This window comes from Anabas testudineus, chromosome 12, assembly GCF_900324465.2.
Source record: "Anabas testudineus chromosome 12, fAnaTes1.2, whole genome shotgun sequence".
Lineage (NCBI taxonomy): Eukaryota > Metazoa > Chordata > Actinopteri > Anabantiformes > Anabantidae > Anabas > Anabas testudineus.
In genome coordinates this window covers 17,422,275-17,435,235 of record NC_046621.1, presented here as the reverse complement: position 1 = coordinate 17,435,235, position 12,961 = coordinate 17,422,275, and the positions used below count along the sequence as shown (strand labels likewise).

Here is a 12,961-nt window from a genome sequence, read left to right as displayed (position 1 = left end):
AAACAATCATATGGGTTGTATGGTTTTATATGGGTTTTCAAAGTTGAAGAACTTGTTGTCTCTAAAGCTCTGTAGGTTATTTAGTACAAGAGAGACATTATGTTGGCTTTACATTGTCACTTGACATGTTGCTGTTAAAATCTGAACTACAACTGCTTTAAATTTAAATTGGCGGCTGGTTAGTGTAGTGGTAACATCACCACCTCCTATGTGGGAGACTGGGGTTCAAATACCAGCTGTGGCCTACCTCCAGTAAGGGTCCTTAGGCAAGACCTCCTCATGCTGCCCTGCCTACCCTTGTACCTTGTACTGACTTGTACTTGAAGTCGCTTTGGATAAAAGCGTCTGCTAAATGACTAAATGTAAATGCACATTTGTGACAATGTTAAGTGGACAAAAATCTAAAAAAACATAGTAAAAAAGTACCATACAATCTTGAAGAAAAACAACATGGGCTTAATTGTTTAACCTAAGCCTAACCTTAACTTTGCCAAAGGGGTTTAGAGGATTATCGCAAACAGCTGCGTTTGGCCTTTCCATGCACTGTATCATTATAAAACATTATGTGAATCTGCAAAATAAATATGGAATAAAGAAATTTAGCTGAGGTGAAGAATTAACTAGCATTACATGGAAATGAAGTACCCTAGTAGCAGTAATTGTACTTTGTAGATTTCGCCTTAGTCATCCACCCTAAGTCAGGTTCTGCCTTTTGTGTAGCAGAACTTGACTGTTCTGACATTTTACCATTGTAAGTTGCAGTCTAAGCAGGATAAGTTGCAGGAGGACTGCCTTATCCCAAAAAAATATGAAAAAAAGAAATCAATTTAGAAAAATGTTGGTGCACTGTATCAGCCTCCATATTTATACTCCAACAGTGTGCTGAATTAACACCACAGTTCAACTGCAGATGTGCATTCATACCCACAGTTTACGTCTCTCACCATGAAGCAGGTTTGTAACGGACACAGCTTCCTGTATGAGCAAGAGTCCTTTCAATGATGGAAAACGAATGAAAAACACTAAGTGGCCAATCTTTTATCACAGCAGCCCTAGATGCTGTCAATAACAATGGGAGGATAGAGTGAAGAAGGGGGATGTGTGTGTAAATTGAAATGTGCTCAAGCGGAAAATTGAAGGCCTTTTTTTCTCTCTCTAATTCTCTGGGCAGAGAAAACACCCTCTGTCTGACTATATTTTGGGCACATACATACACAAAACAAACACACCCTCTCCTCCATTTCACTCTCTCTTTTCTTTTTTTTTATTAATGTCTCTGCTCCTGCTCCTTGCCCAGGGTTCTGTCTGAGAGTGAAGCGATGGCTGAGTGGTAGATTGAGGGGACTGGCTAAGATTATTGATAATCCACCAGCAGATTTGACAGTAAATCAACTCATCCCTTAAGGTGCTCAGGACTGGATGGAAAATTGTCTTTTCCTCTCTTTCTCTATCTTTTTTGTTGCCTTTCCATCTCTTTTTGTTCCATCCATTGCCTGTTCTCCCTACATCTATCTATCTCATTCCTCCACTTCTGTGCAGCAATCGTTCCTTCTCCAGTTCTGACTGAACATAAATATCCTAAGCCCCTTGAGCAGCACCACTACTATCTCTTCCAAAATAAAAGCCTAAATAAGAATGACAGGCTCGGACTCAATTGTCCATAGTGGCTTTGCAACATTTTCCATAACAAATAAATAATAACAGTATTTGCACTTGTATTCTTGTTTTTAATGTAATGATGTTATTATAATGTGCCAAACTAGCCTGTGTGCTAAACAGAAGAAATATAGATTCAGGTTTTCTATGGCTATTTATGAATACGATAAAAGCATAATTGTGTAAAAGAAACTATGTTAATTAACACAATGTATTTATATTATAACTTTTCAGTGAATTTCATTTTAATTATATTTATCATTTCAGTTGATAAATCATTTCAGTGTTTGGGATCAGTTAACTACAGTTATGGTGTTTACAAATTCAGCTAAATTTCAACAGGAATAATAATATCAGCATTTTACATTTGCACTTCCAACTTCAAGCTTATAGACCAAATAACATTTGCTGTTAAAAGGTGTCTTGCTTATATAGCTGTGTAACCATATTTGTCTTGGGAGCCAGTGATGCTATCTGGTGGCATTCTGTTTGGAATTCTAGCAGTGCACTTCTTCGCTGCAGCTGTCTGCTAAGGAGAAATACCTCTGCAGCTTCAGCTCTGTATGTAAAAAGGCTCTGCACACTACGGCCTGTCTGTGTCCTCTCTTGTTCTCCTTTATGTTGGGCCATTTTGTTTTGACAGTAATTCACCAAGGTGCTACTTTGAGTTCTGCAGGGATTTTGTTATTACTGGCCTAATATTGTCAACAATGCAGGTCATTCAGGCTTCAGACAAGTGTGTATATTATACCATCTCATGTAATTGGTGCACAAATGATATCCATATACAGAGTGGCAGTCATGTTCCCTAAAATCTTCTAGGGTAATGACTGCATTTGCGGCATGTATTACTTTGCTGCTTTATCTAAGCATGAGAAAATGTGTTCATTGTCAGTAAAAATGCATAAATACATGTTGACTATGGCATTTGAGAAATACTCCATTAAAACCTTTAACAGCTTGGGCTTTTGTCATAAACTACAACTGTATATACCTGTATTATGTTGTTTTAACATTATAATGATGACTTTAGAAATTTATTTGAAGGGTAGAGAAAGGTTGTGAACTGGTTTTACTGAAACAGTTGTATGCTTTGTTGAAGAATTGACTAAAACTAGTTATTAACAAGTTATTGAATTCTAGACAATTGTGGTAATGTTTTATGAAGAAGAAATTATGTGCATTTCAATGCATTTTTTATTTGCATGAGAGATTTTAAAAATGTAATATTATCATTTTAATAGGATATGGTCATGGATACACCTCAAGAACAAACACTCACACACATACAAATCATATAAAATGTAGCTTTAGACAGGATGGGACAGGAAGTATGATTGGGGGTGGACAGAGATGAAGGGTGTAGCTGACAATTTGACAAGTCACTTTCAAGTCCCTGGCACCTCTGAACAATAATAGCAAAAGGGCCTTTCAACATGCAAAGGGAGCTTTATCAGTATGCTGCAGATGCAGGCTGTAGGTTAACATGAGAATGAAGCATTAGCAGAGACTGATAGAAGGCTGAGAGACAGCCAACACACACACAAACACACATACACACACACACTTGTATATATGGTGTGTATCTGACTATATGTTGTGTGTGTTGATGTAAAAATATTTGACACTGGCGTGATTAGAAATCCATCACTGACTTATCTCTTTAACCATATCAGTATGTGGGAATATGGCCCAGGCTTGAAATTAACTTAGCCACTAGTTTCAAGTTGTACATAATACAAGTGCACTGTACACTGTACTGTATATTTCATAGTATGACAAACAGTCATGATCTTTCGTGTCTTTATTAACCACACTAAACACAAAAACTATTGGTGAAAAAAGTAAGAGAAACACAAGACTTTTGATGTCACTAAATGACATCTGGCGTCAGGTGTCAGCAAAACTTGAGTCCAATTAATGAAACATGAAAGGATGTGTATTTTATAGCTACCTTGATGCAATCCAACAAAGTATTTAATTAGTTTTCTAGCTAAATATCCAATCCTGCGAAACATACGGGTTACAGTTGTATTAAACCATCTACCCTGACCGTATCACTCAAGCCACCTGGGTGGTACTGTAGTGTGGTACATAGTGCTTCACTGACTCACAAAATAATGTAAGTGAAAATCATGTTTGAAAGAATGGTCTAATTTGGAAAAAATGTAGTAGTATATAAATGTAATTTCTAGAAGATACAGTTGAAATATCGGATGTTTCTGTCTGTTGGGGCTCACAAATTAAATGCTTTGTTGAAAAAGATGGTGTGTGTGTGTGTGTGTGTGTGTGTGTGTTTGCAGGAACTAGGAGACACCAACATTTATCATCCCTAGATGTCTGCCTTGCCCATAAATCTATGCCTACTGACAATGTAAAGAGTGTGCTTGTGTGCATGTGTGTGTCTGTGTGTGTGCACACACTGCATACGACTGTTCTAAAATGACTGTCAGCCAGGTCACAAAGAACGAGCAACCAAATTGTCATTGTTACACAAAAATGGCATCAACTGCTAGTAATAGTGTAGACTGTCTGTGAGACTGGGATATTTAATTTTTCTTTTGTCAATACACACAGGTAAAGTGCATTTTTCAGCATATTCATATTAGTATCCATCATGTAGACACACATGCAGTAGGCCCTTCCAGTGCTGTAGTATTGTTTGTCACATGGCCCTGCCATGAGACACTCCATGAAGTGTTTTGCAAGATCAACCCCTTTTGCAGTGCACAGTCTAGCCCACAGGGTGGCATCATTTCCTTTGTATAATGCACAACGTGAGCCAGGGTCCTCTCTAGTCAGTCTAATAAAATATGTGAATGATTGTCTCTGACTGAGACTTGCAGTGCTTTATTACACTAATATGATTAATCAGATAAAGGCAACCTTTAATTTGGTGAGATATAATGTCATCTGTTTATGCAATGGTGTACTTAGGAGCCCTTTGTCTTTGGGAAATTCTTTTTTAACCAGCAACAGCCTTATAGCCTTGATGAAGAAAAATACACACTGTTGAAAATCACTCATCAACAAAAAACTAATAAAAAAAAGTAATAAAGTATGGAATTTACTCCAGTGTTGTATAGTATAATTAAATTAGAAAATTTTAAAGACAGTAGAAGATAACTAAAGAACCCATTTGCAATATTTAGAGGTGGGTCACTTTGATATGTGGGGACAGTTGCTAAGACACAGACAAATACCTCAGGACTGGTTATGAAGAACAGAAGGAAGTACACTGTAAACCGTGTTACTAGTTAATATAGCTCTAATAATAGTAATATAGTGGCGTAAGAAGCTAAATATTTCCCTCTGAAAAATAATGGATGACAAGTAGAAGCAGCACTGAATGCACACTAAATATGCAAACACATAATGAGGTATCTGGAAAGCTTTTTATAGATGCAGTGGAAGAAAATAAAAAGACGCTATAGAAATATTTAATTATCACACTTTTACCAAAACTGAGCACAGCAGTGTTTTTGCTCATCCACATTCTATGAGCTCATCCTTTGTGTTTCTTTGTTGGCTACAGTATACAGGCACAGCCAGAGGCCTCGGTGTGAGTGGTTGATGGAGGTGTAATGACAATGACAATTACAGCAATTATGTGTTATTGTAGGCCATTATGTATTTTGTAGGTTTTGAGATGTAGGCTTTCTCTGTAATTGCTGGCTCATGAAAGGCATAATAATCACGGGCCAGCCAGCCACAGGGGCTACCTAGGGCGACCAGTAACTGATGCCATGGTAACAAAACATTTATCCATAATGCTGCACTGTAGATGGCGAGGACAAGAGCATTGGCAGCAGGCAAATTAGCTCTAAAAGGCAGGGAGTGGAGGAAGAGAGGGTGCTGGACAGCAGGCGGCGGGGGAGCTGGTGGGCGCTGCAGATGTGTGGGTTGGTGGGTCTGCAGAGTGTGTGTGTGTAACTGTGTGAGAGAAGGTGTGAGGACAATACGTGATTCTGCCCATTGTGCATATGTGTATGCTCTGGGGAAGAAGAGTCAGTTTTAAGCTCTTAAAGCTGTTGCAATTATGTTGATACCAAGCAAGAAAATGTTCCCAGACCGATTTTTTTCTCGTAAAATGAGTTACATTGCAGTAGAGTCAGTGGTATTAAAGCTTTTTTGTTAAGGTTGAGCATAATAGAAATACCACCATTTATCCCAACTTCCTTCTTGTCTCTTATTTTCCTTTAATACGTATTAAAAAACATAAAACATCAGTACTTGCACTGCACTTTACATGCAAAAGAATAGAATTTTTTTCCAGTGTACTGTGTGTGACAGAATGATTTTAACATGATAGATAATTCCCACACACCAAGTTATCAATGATTCACATAATAAACACACAAACATCCTTTGTTCTCAGTCTATGTCCAGTCAGGATAAATTCCATAAATATGCTTAGAAATGTGACACACACTTTAAACTTTACATCTTGTCTTTATGGTAATGTTGAGATGGATATTATCATTAAACTATCAGTGAACCGTGTGTGAGTGTGTGTTTATGGTGTCTCATATTTGTTATGTGACACCACCTTTATCCTTAATACCTTTGTTCATGCTTGGGTGCACGCGTGTGTATTTGGATGTGTGTGTCATGTGTCATGGGTGGGTGGCACAGGGAATTGCAACCCTGCCCAGCATGGCACAGAGGAGGAAGTAGGCCAGAGGGGGATTAAATGGCTGCTGCGCCACTTCCTCCATCTCCCTGCAGCCCATATGACGCTTTGTACTTTGTGTGTGTGTCATGACCATGTGTGCATGTGTCTGTGTGTGCTTGCGCGTGCCACCAATGAACATGGACAGAGAAAGCCCGGTCCCCGCTGCCATGCTGCAACACCGTGCTCCGGTTAAGTGCTAAAATACGATGACATCAGCTGAGGGAGCTATATTTGTGTGTGTATGAGGATAGACACAATGGAGTAACTATTATTAACTACTGCTCTGCTCTGATCTGGGGTTTATTGTAAAAGTCTGATTATAAACATAATATGTATAACATAACATAACAATTCATGAATAACATTATATTAACTGAATTTAATTTCTTGCTGTCTATGTTATCGTTTTATGTTCCCTTTTTGCTTGAAAAGAAGACAGGGACAAACCACATTCTAGCAGGCCAGGAGCGGACACAATGCTTTAATATTTATATATACAGAAAACGCTTCAGCTCTTCCTTGGTGGTAGGGGAAGGATACTGCTGCACAGTCAACACCTTAACTTGCCCTGCCCAACCACTCTACGCAAATAGTTGACTGTCGCTCTGGCAAACTCGCATATCAACAGGTTGACAGTCAAGCGCATTGCCAACAGGCGCTCAAATAAAGCTTGACTGTCAACGGATACGTGACTAGTGGGTTTTCCAATTATCGCTGAAAATGACTATGCCAAATGCCATCTAAATACACTGCACAACCCTTCAAGTTACCAACAACCATATTCAACCATATACAACATGTTATGTATGGGCCTCTGAGCGCTCCCATAACGTAGGTGATCAACACACTGTACTGTACGCTTCCAGGGTCGGTACACATGGAACGCCACAAGCTGCTAGTGTTCTGCTAATGTGCTGCTCACGCTGCATCTACAGGGAAGACATAGTGTTAGAGATGAAAACATCTGAAATGTGGGTTAATGTGTAACTGGGGACACTGTGGAGATTTCGGATCGGAAATGTCAGAGTGTCAGCAACAAATGCTGTTGAATTGCTGTTTAGTTTGTAAGTGCCTACAGGTTATATGAATGTAAAATAGATAATAAAGAAAAATGCTGCTAATATATTAGATGTCTATGATTTTACACAGTGAGTCATACAACAGTAACCTGAATGTATTGGCATAACATATCACACCATTCTCACTCCTGTGGAATCAGATAATGTTACACTGTCCTTTGGCATGAATGTTAAAGGTACCTCTTTATGTTGTTATGCGATGCACAGAGATGTCGGTCAACTACAGCAACTGAACCAACCCATGATGTTTCCAGAGTTGTTATCATGTATTTAAGATGATTTATCTGTTGTAATGGCGACTGATCGGACAGACAGCCATGATCAATCCCATCGCATCCAATAGTTCTGCTCTTGGGGTATCCAACACTTCAAATGAACTAACAAAGTATTGGAATAATGTTGGAAACATCATTATTTGTTGTCTGTGGGATGAGAATGTGTTGGACCCACTGGTTTGACTAAGACATTACCAAACATTTGCAGAGAGCACAGAATCTTGAAACACTAAATACGAGCACAATGAAAGCTTTCAGCATATTATGTTATAATTTACTGTCAATTAAATGACATATAACTTAAACCTGGGTCCACTGTTCGTGAAATGATGGATGCAGAACCTCATCAACATTTGCAAATAAAAGAGGCTTGACTGCCTTATGTGTTTTTTGAAACTGCATGGCTTGCAGTACAAATTAACAGGCAACAACAACCAATTAACAGGAGAACAAGTCAAAGTCCATGTAAGGAAGTGGACATTGCATTCCATCCATTCAAGAGCTCTGACATGGCAGCTGCCTTTTTGATGCTAAAAGGCATCTATTCATTTTCTTTTCCTTGGCATTTGATACTGATATCAAAAGGTATGTTTAGTACCATTGAAATAACCAAGAAAACTGTTCCCATATTTCAAATACGTGGTCTGAAGGCAGCATAATAAAAACACACTTAGCCTACATGTTATCATGACCACCAGATGTCAGTGCATGGATTGAGTACATTTTATGGATTAGCTTATCACATGGTAATTACCAATACTCTCATCAATGTCTGACACCGTAGCATACAAATTGTTACAGTTCCCACTTCCGACCCGCTGAGGTAGTGTCCGCAAAAGTTTCTTGTTTTTTATTTTCCTGGTTTTTCTGTTTCTTCCTTCCGGGGGAATGTCTCAGGTGGTCCAAGTAGTAACAAGTCATCTGTCAGTCTCGTATGATGCCTCTTTCCCTCCACTTGCCTTTTCCTCGACTTCTAGCTTTGTACTCCACGGCTTGTGAGTAAGTTTCCAGAATACTTGGTCAGTATTTGGTCTGTTTCTTGAGTTAGATAGTTTGTCAGTCCAGTCAGCCTTGTGGCAATTTGTATGTTCCTGCTTTGCAGAGCTTTGTGTTATGGTCTTTTGTAAATTTGAGGGTTTGTTGGTTTGGTTTGTTACGCGTTGATTGTTAGTTCCAGCTGAGAGCTGTGATCTTGTTTTCTAGTTTTTCCCACTAAATTCTGTGATTTTTTTCTCATCCTAGTTAGATAACCATCGTTAGTTTGTCTGCTTTACAATGATCCTTAGTTTATTTTCTCCGCTCTATGAGTGATTTTCAGTTTGTATTTTCAGACTTAACCTTTGAAAGTCTTCCAGTCTGCTCTGTTAGTTTTCTGTTAGTCCTTTCGTTCTGTTGTTAATATACTTGTTGAATTACATCCTGATCTCCTTGTGTTTCTCCATCTGGATCCACTAGTTAGCTCATTTGTAACACAAGCTCTGATAACCCCACTGTACACTACTTGCCCAGAACCAAACAGTAGTTAGTTGAGTTAGAGACAAGCAGGTGAGGAATGTGGAGCATCTAAACAGCCACATATTTTTTTCAGAAACGGCCTGTGATCAGACTGACTCAGCTGCATTTGTCTAATTGACAGAAACACGACTCTAGTGGGAAGAGAGCTGAGTCATTGCACTGTATTTATTTTTGTGTCCTTTTGCCCTGTTGCCAAAAATGGATCATTGCATTTACAGCATGTAAACCCCTGTATAATCCTCTCTCTAAATTGACCTTTCTGAAAATTTCCTAATTATTACTTTCAGACCTTCATGTCACTCTCTTTATGTAATGTAAACATCTCTCAATGCAATTGAAAAAAAAAACTTGATACATGTAGCAATAAACTAATACCAAAAAGCAATTACACATGAGAGCAATCATAACACAAGCCCCAGGTTTTGCTCCAACAAACAATGAATCAGGTGCCTTACCTCCTTGAGACAGCCCATGAAGTTGTTGCTGACTGGAGATCCAGGAAGGTCAGCTGTGCTGGGGCTTCCACCCACATAGAAGAAGTCATCAGACCCCAACATGGTGTAGTCTTCCTGGGTGTAACCCGTGGTGGTCAAGATGCCATCCACTGATATTGTCACCTGACAACGAGGAGTGAACAGTGAGGGTGGAGATAATTTTTTTTTTCTTTTTAGGAATTGTAGGAATAGAATGTGGCCTGTATTGTTGTTAGAGATTTCAGGCAGGTCTGCGTGATTTCTAAATGTATCATCTATTTATATACATGGATCAGACAGAGCAGGATGGACACAAAGAAAATCTGCCAGCTCATGATTTTATCTGGTTTGGAAATGAGTTAGTAGATGCTGATACTATTGATATACGATATATATATGAAGGGTTAGTTAAATGTCCAAACAAACACTGGGAAAATAAAGCTTCAGACACTGACAAACACACATTAAAATGAATTTGTATTCCTTAAATTGGCGATTGGCATCTAATGTTTACTGGGGAGATAAACTAATACAAGTACTGTAACAGAAGTAACATGCAGGGAAAAAAATGACTAAACAACAAAAGGGAGATAGGTGTTAGTGTAAAACCATGCAAAATCAAATGCAAACTTGCAGGAGACAGAATGGTAGAAAGCAGACCCAGACTGCAGGACATCAGTCTGACAGCTACAAAACATGCCAGCAATGTATAATATATGACATACTGTTGGATAGATAGTACACTGACTTATACATTACAATTAGTATTTATTACAATATTATTTGTCAGACATTCACAGGTGGCTGGTCAGGATTATAAAAAACACAGTGACTTTAAACACAATGTGTTTGTTAACTTTTAAATGTACTGAGACTTTCCTCTAAACTTGCCATTCACCTCAACCATCATTTTGTGACTCCACTTCAATTAATAAATAATAATAATCCATATAGTATTACTTTTTCTGCTAAATATATTTACAATTGCAGTTACGTATTACTGTACAGTATGTTTTGGAAGAAAGGCTTGCAGGGTTATTTTACTAAATCTTAACCAGAGAGATTTTGTTGCCTAAACCTAACCACTCTAACCTGTATGCCCACCAACCACCTTCATTGAAAATGTTGTCAATAAATGAAAAGATTGATTAATTTAGAACATATATTTACTCTTAACATAATCCAGTCGGCATTTATGTTTTCTACTAAGAAATTTGTTTGTGCAGATTAGCTGTATGGGACGTAAGTTTTAGCAGACACAGTTGAAAAAATCATATGTATAAAATGTTAATACCAATAGCATTCCTTTTTCTTATTCTCAGATTGAGACCCAAATTAAGACAATAAAATTGATAGTTAGCTTCAGTAAGTCTGGAGAGTGCTTAAAGATGCTACAGATGTGTGAGCATCCACCTGCTCATTCATCGACAACAGATTAGTCCTCCCTGCAAACTCATCTTTCACTGTTTTAGAAGTTGTGTATGCAGTGTTATATTACAATTCCACAAACTTCCATTAGTCTGAAACATTGTGCATTTGTTCCCAGGGGTATATGTCTGTTCCTACTGTACTGTGCATTGTGTAACTTCCTCTGTCCTATTTTTCCTGACTGTCAAATCTGTGCATAGTTATTGTACTGCCCACATGGTTAGTGTAGCGAAATTTGTCGTTATCTAATTTTCTCCTGCAGTGTGGGTTGTCCCTTTAGCAGCACGAATGAAGTAGAGAGATAGATGTAATGCGGATTCTGTCCACATTAGGTCATGCACATAGAGTACAGGATCGTGTTATCAGAGTTCTATAGTGGAGTTTGTCTTTATTTTTTGTTGGTTGTGGTGCACTTCTGGTAGGTTCCACAATAGCATCAACTTAAAACTTTTAACACAAGAATATGAAATGAACCATATTCAGTAAAACAATTGACAGTAAAACTCTAGCAAACACCTGAAAGCAAAGGTGACGAAGGAAGAGGAAGTGATTTAAAATGACACCACCAAAGCACCATTAGTGAATGAATCAGGTGATAGCGGAACCAGTAGAATTGAAGCTATTAAGATGGCTGAAAAATGACAAAACCCATTTCCTTGTGTTGTTGGAAAGGGTATTTTGATGTCCAGAAGTTAAGGAAGAGGAAGGAGAGAAGTACGCAGCAAACCAAAAAATGAATATAAGAATGATATCTACCAGGCAGTGGAGTTTGTTTACCATAGCGTATCCAATGCCTGATTGCTTTGCAGAAAGGTGGAGTAGGTGAGTGATCAGTGGGTTTGTTAATACATGAAAGCAAATCAAATGAAAAACAAATGATGGAAATTAACTGAGCTAGTACACATGGTATTAAAAATTGATTTCTTCTACTACTTCTACTAAGCGATAGAGGTTTTCCATTTGTAAAAGTATGTTTTATTATCATGAATGTAAAGAGCGGATGTCTTTGCCTTATTCTTGGACTGTATAACACACAAATTATACTGTACTTGCTCATACTGACCACAGAATTGACCGTTCAGGTTGGAAAAACTATGGGAATCTTTTCACGGCTAATTACATCAACAAAAGGTAACTGGTATTAGCAGTTGGATGATCCAAAGCCAAAGTTCTTCCAAAACAGCACGCAGATCAGTACCACAACAACAGGAAGGGTTTGTTTAAGGTTACTGCTACAGAAACACGGTGGAGCAGTTATTGAATCCAAGGGTTCACTTACTTTTACCACCAGTATTAAGAAATGCTCAATTAATGAAGACACAAAGCTCGGCTATATGTAATTAGCTTTAGCATGTTGTGTTTGTCTATCATTATGATTTAGATAAAAATCTAACTTTATTACTGGTAGATTCAGTAATCCCAGTGGGTTCACATGGGTTTTTCAAGCCGTTACTACTTTCTGTTAACGTGGCTCCAAAAAGCAAAGAGAGTTATGAGGTTAACTTTGGTGGATTCTACAGACCACTACTTGTAAAGTACATTTTGGGTGCTGACTTTTGAAGGAATGATCAGCTGACGATTCCAAAATAAAGCTATTTATACTAGCTTTGTATTAGCTTCTGATTCAGACTAATTCTTCTTTTGACCTAACAGTAAGTAAGTGCAGTTGACATGACTCAACTTCCACATCACTTTACTTGGATGACTGGGAATCTTCACCAACATATTAGCTGTGACACCAACACATTTTAGACATAAGATAAACAACAATAACAGATTTCTTGCTAATTGACTGCCGGCTCAATTAGCAGGGCTAATAGCATGCTACTGGCTAGCTAGCATGTCCAGTACGTTAACAGA

The 12,961-nt window shown here is 38.2% G+C and overlaps 1 protein-coding gene across 4 annotated transcripts in view; it reads right to left on the bottom strand.

Moving 5' to 3' along the window:
* nrxn3a (neurexin 3a) overlaps positions 1-12,961 on the bottom strand; it is a 125,001-nt gene that overhangs the window by 54,822 nt on the left and 57,218 nt on the right. For all 4 annotated transcript variants that reach the window (XR_003298632.1, XM_033326282.1, XM_026356426.1 and 1 more), the window contains exon 7: positions 9,656-9,817. Coding sequence is in view for 3 of the 4 variants with exons in the window: in XM_033326282.1 (XP_033182173.1) it covers positions 9,656-9,817 (162 nt within the window). In the remaining variant the exon portion in view is untranslated. The remainder of the gene's footprint in view (positions 1-9,655; positions 9,818-12,961) is intronic.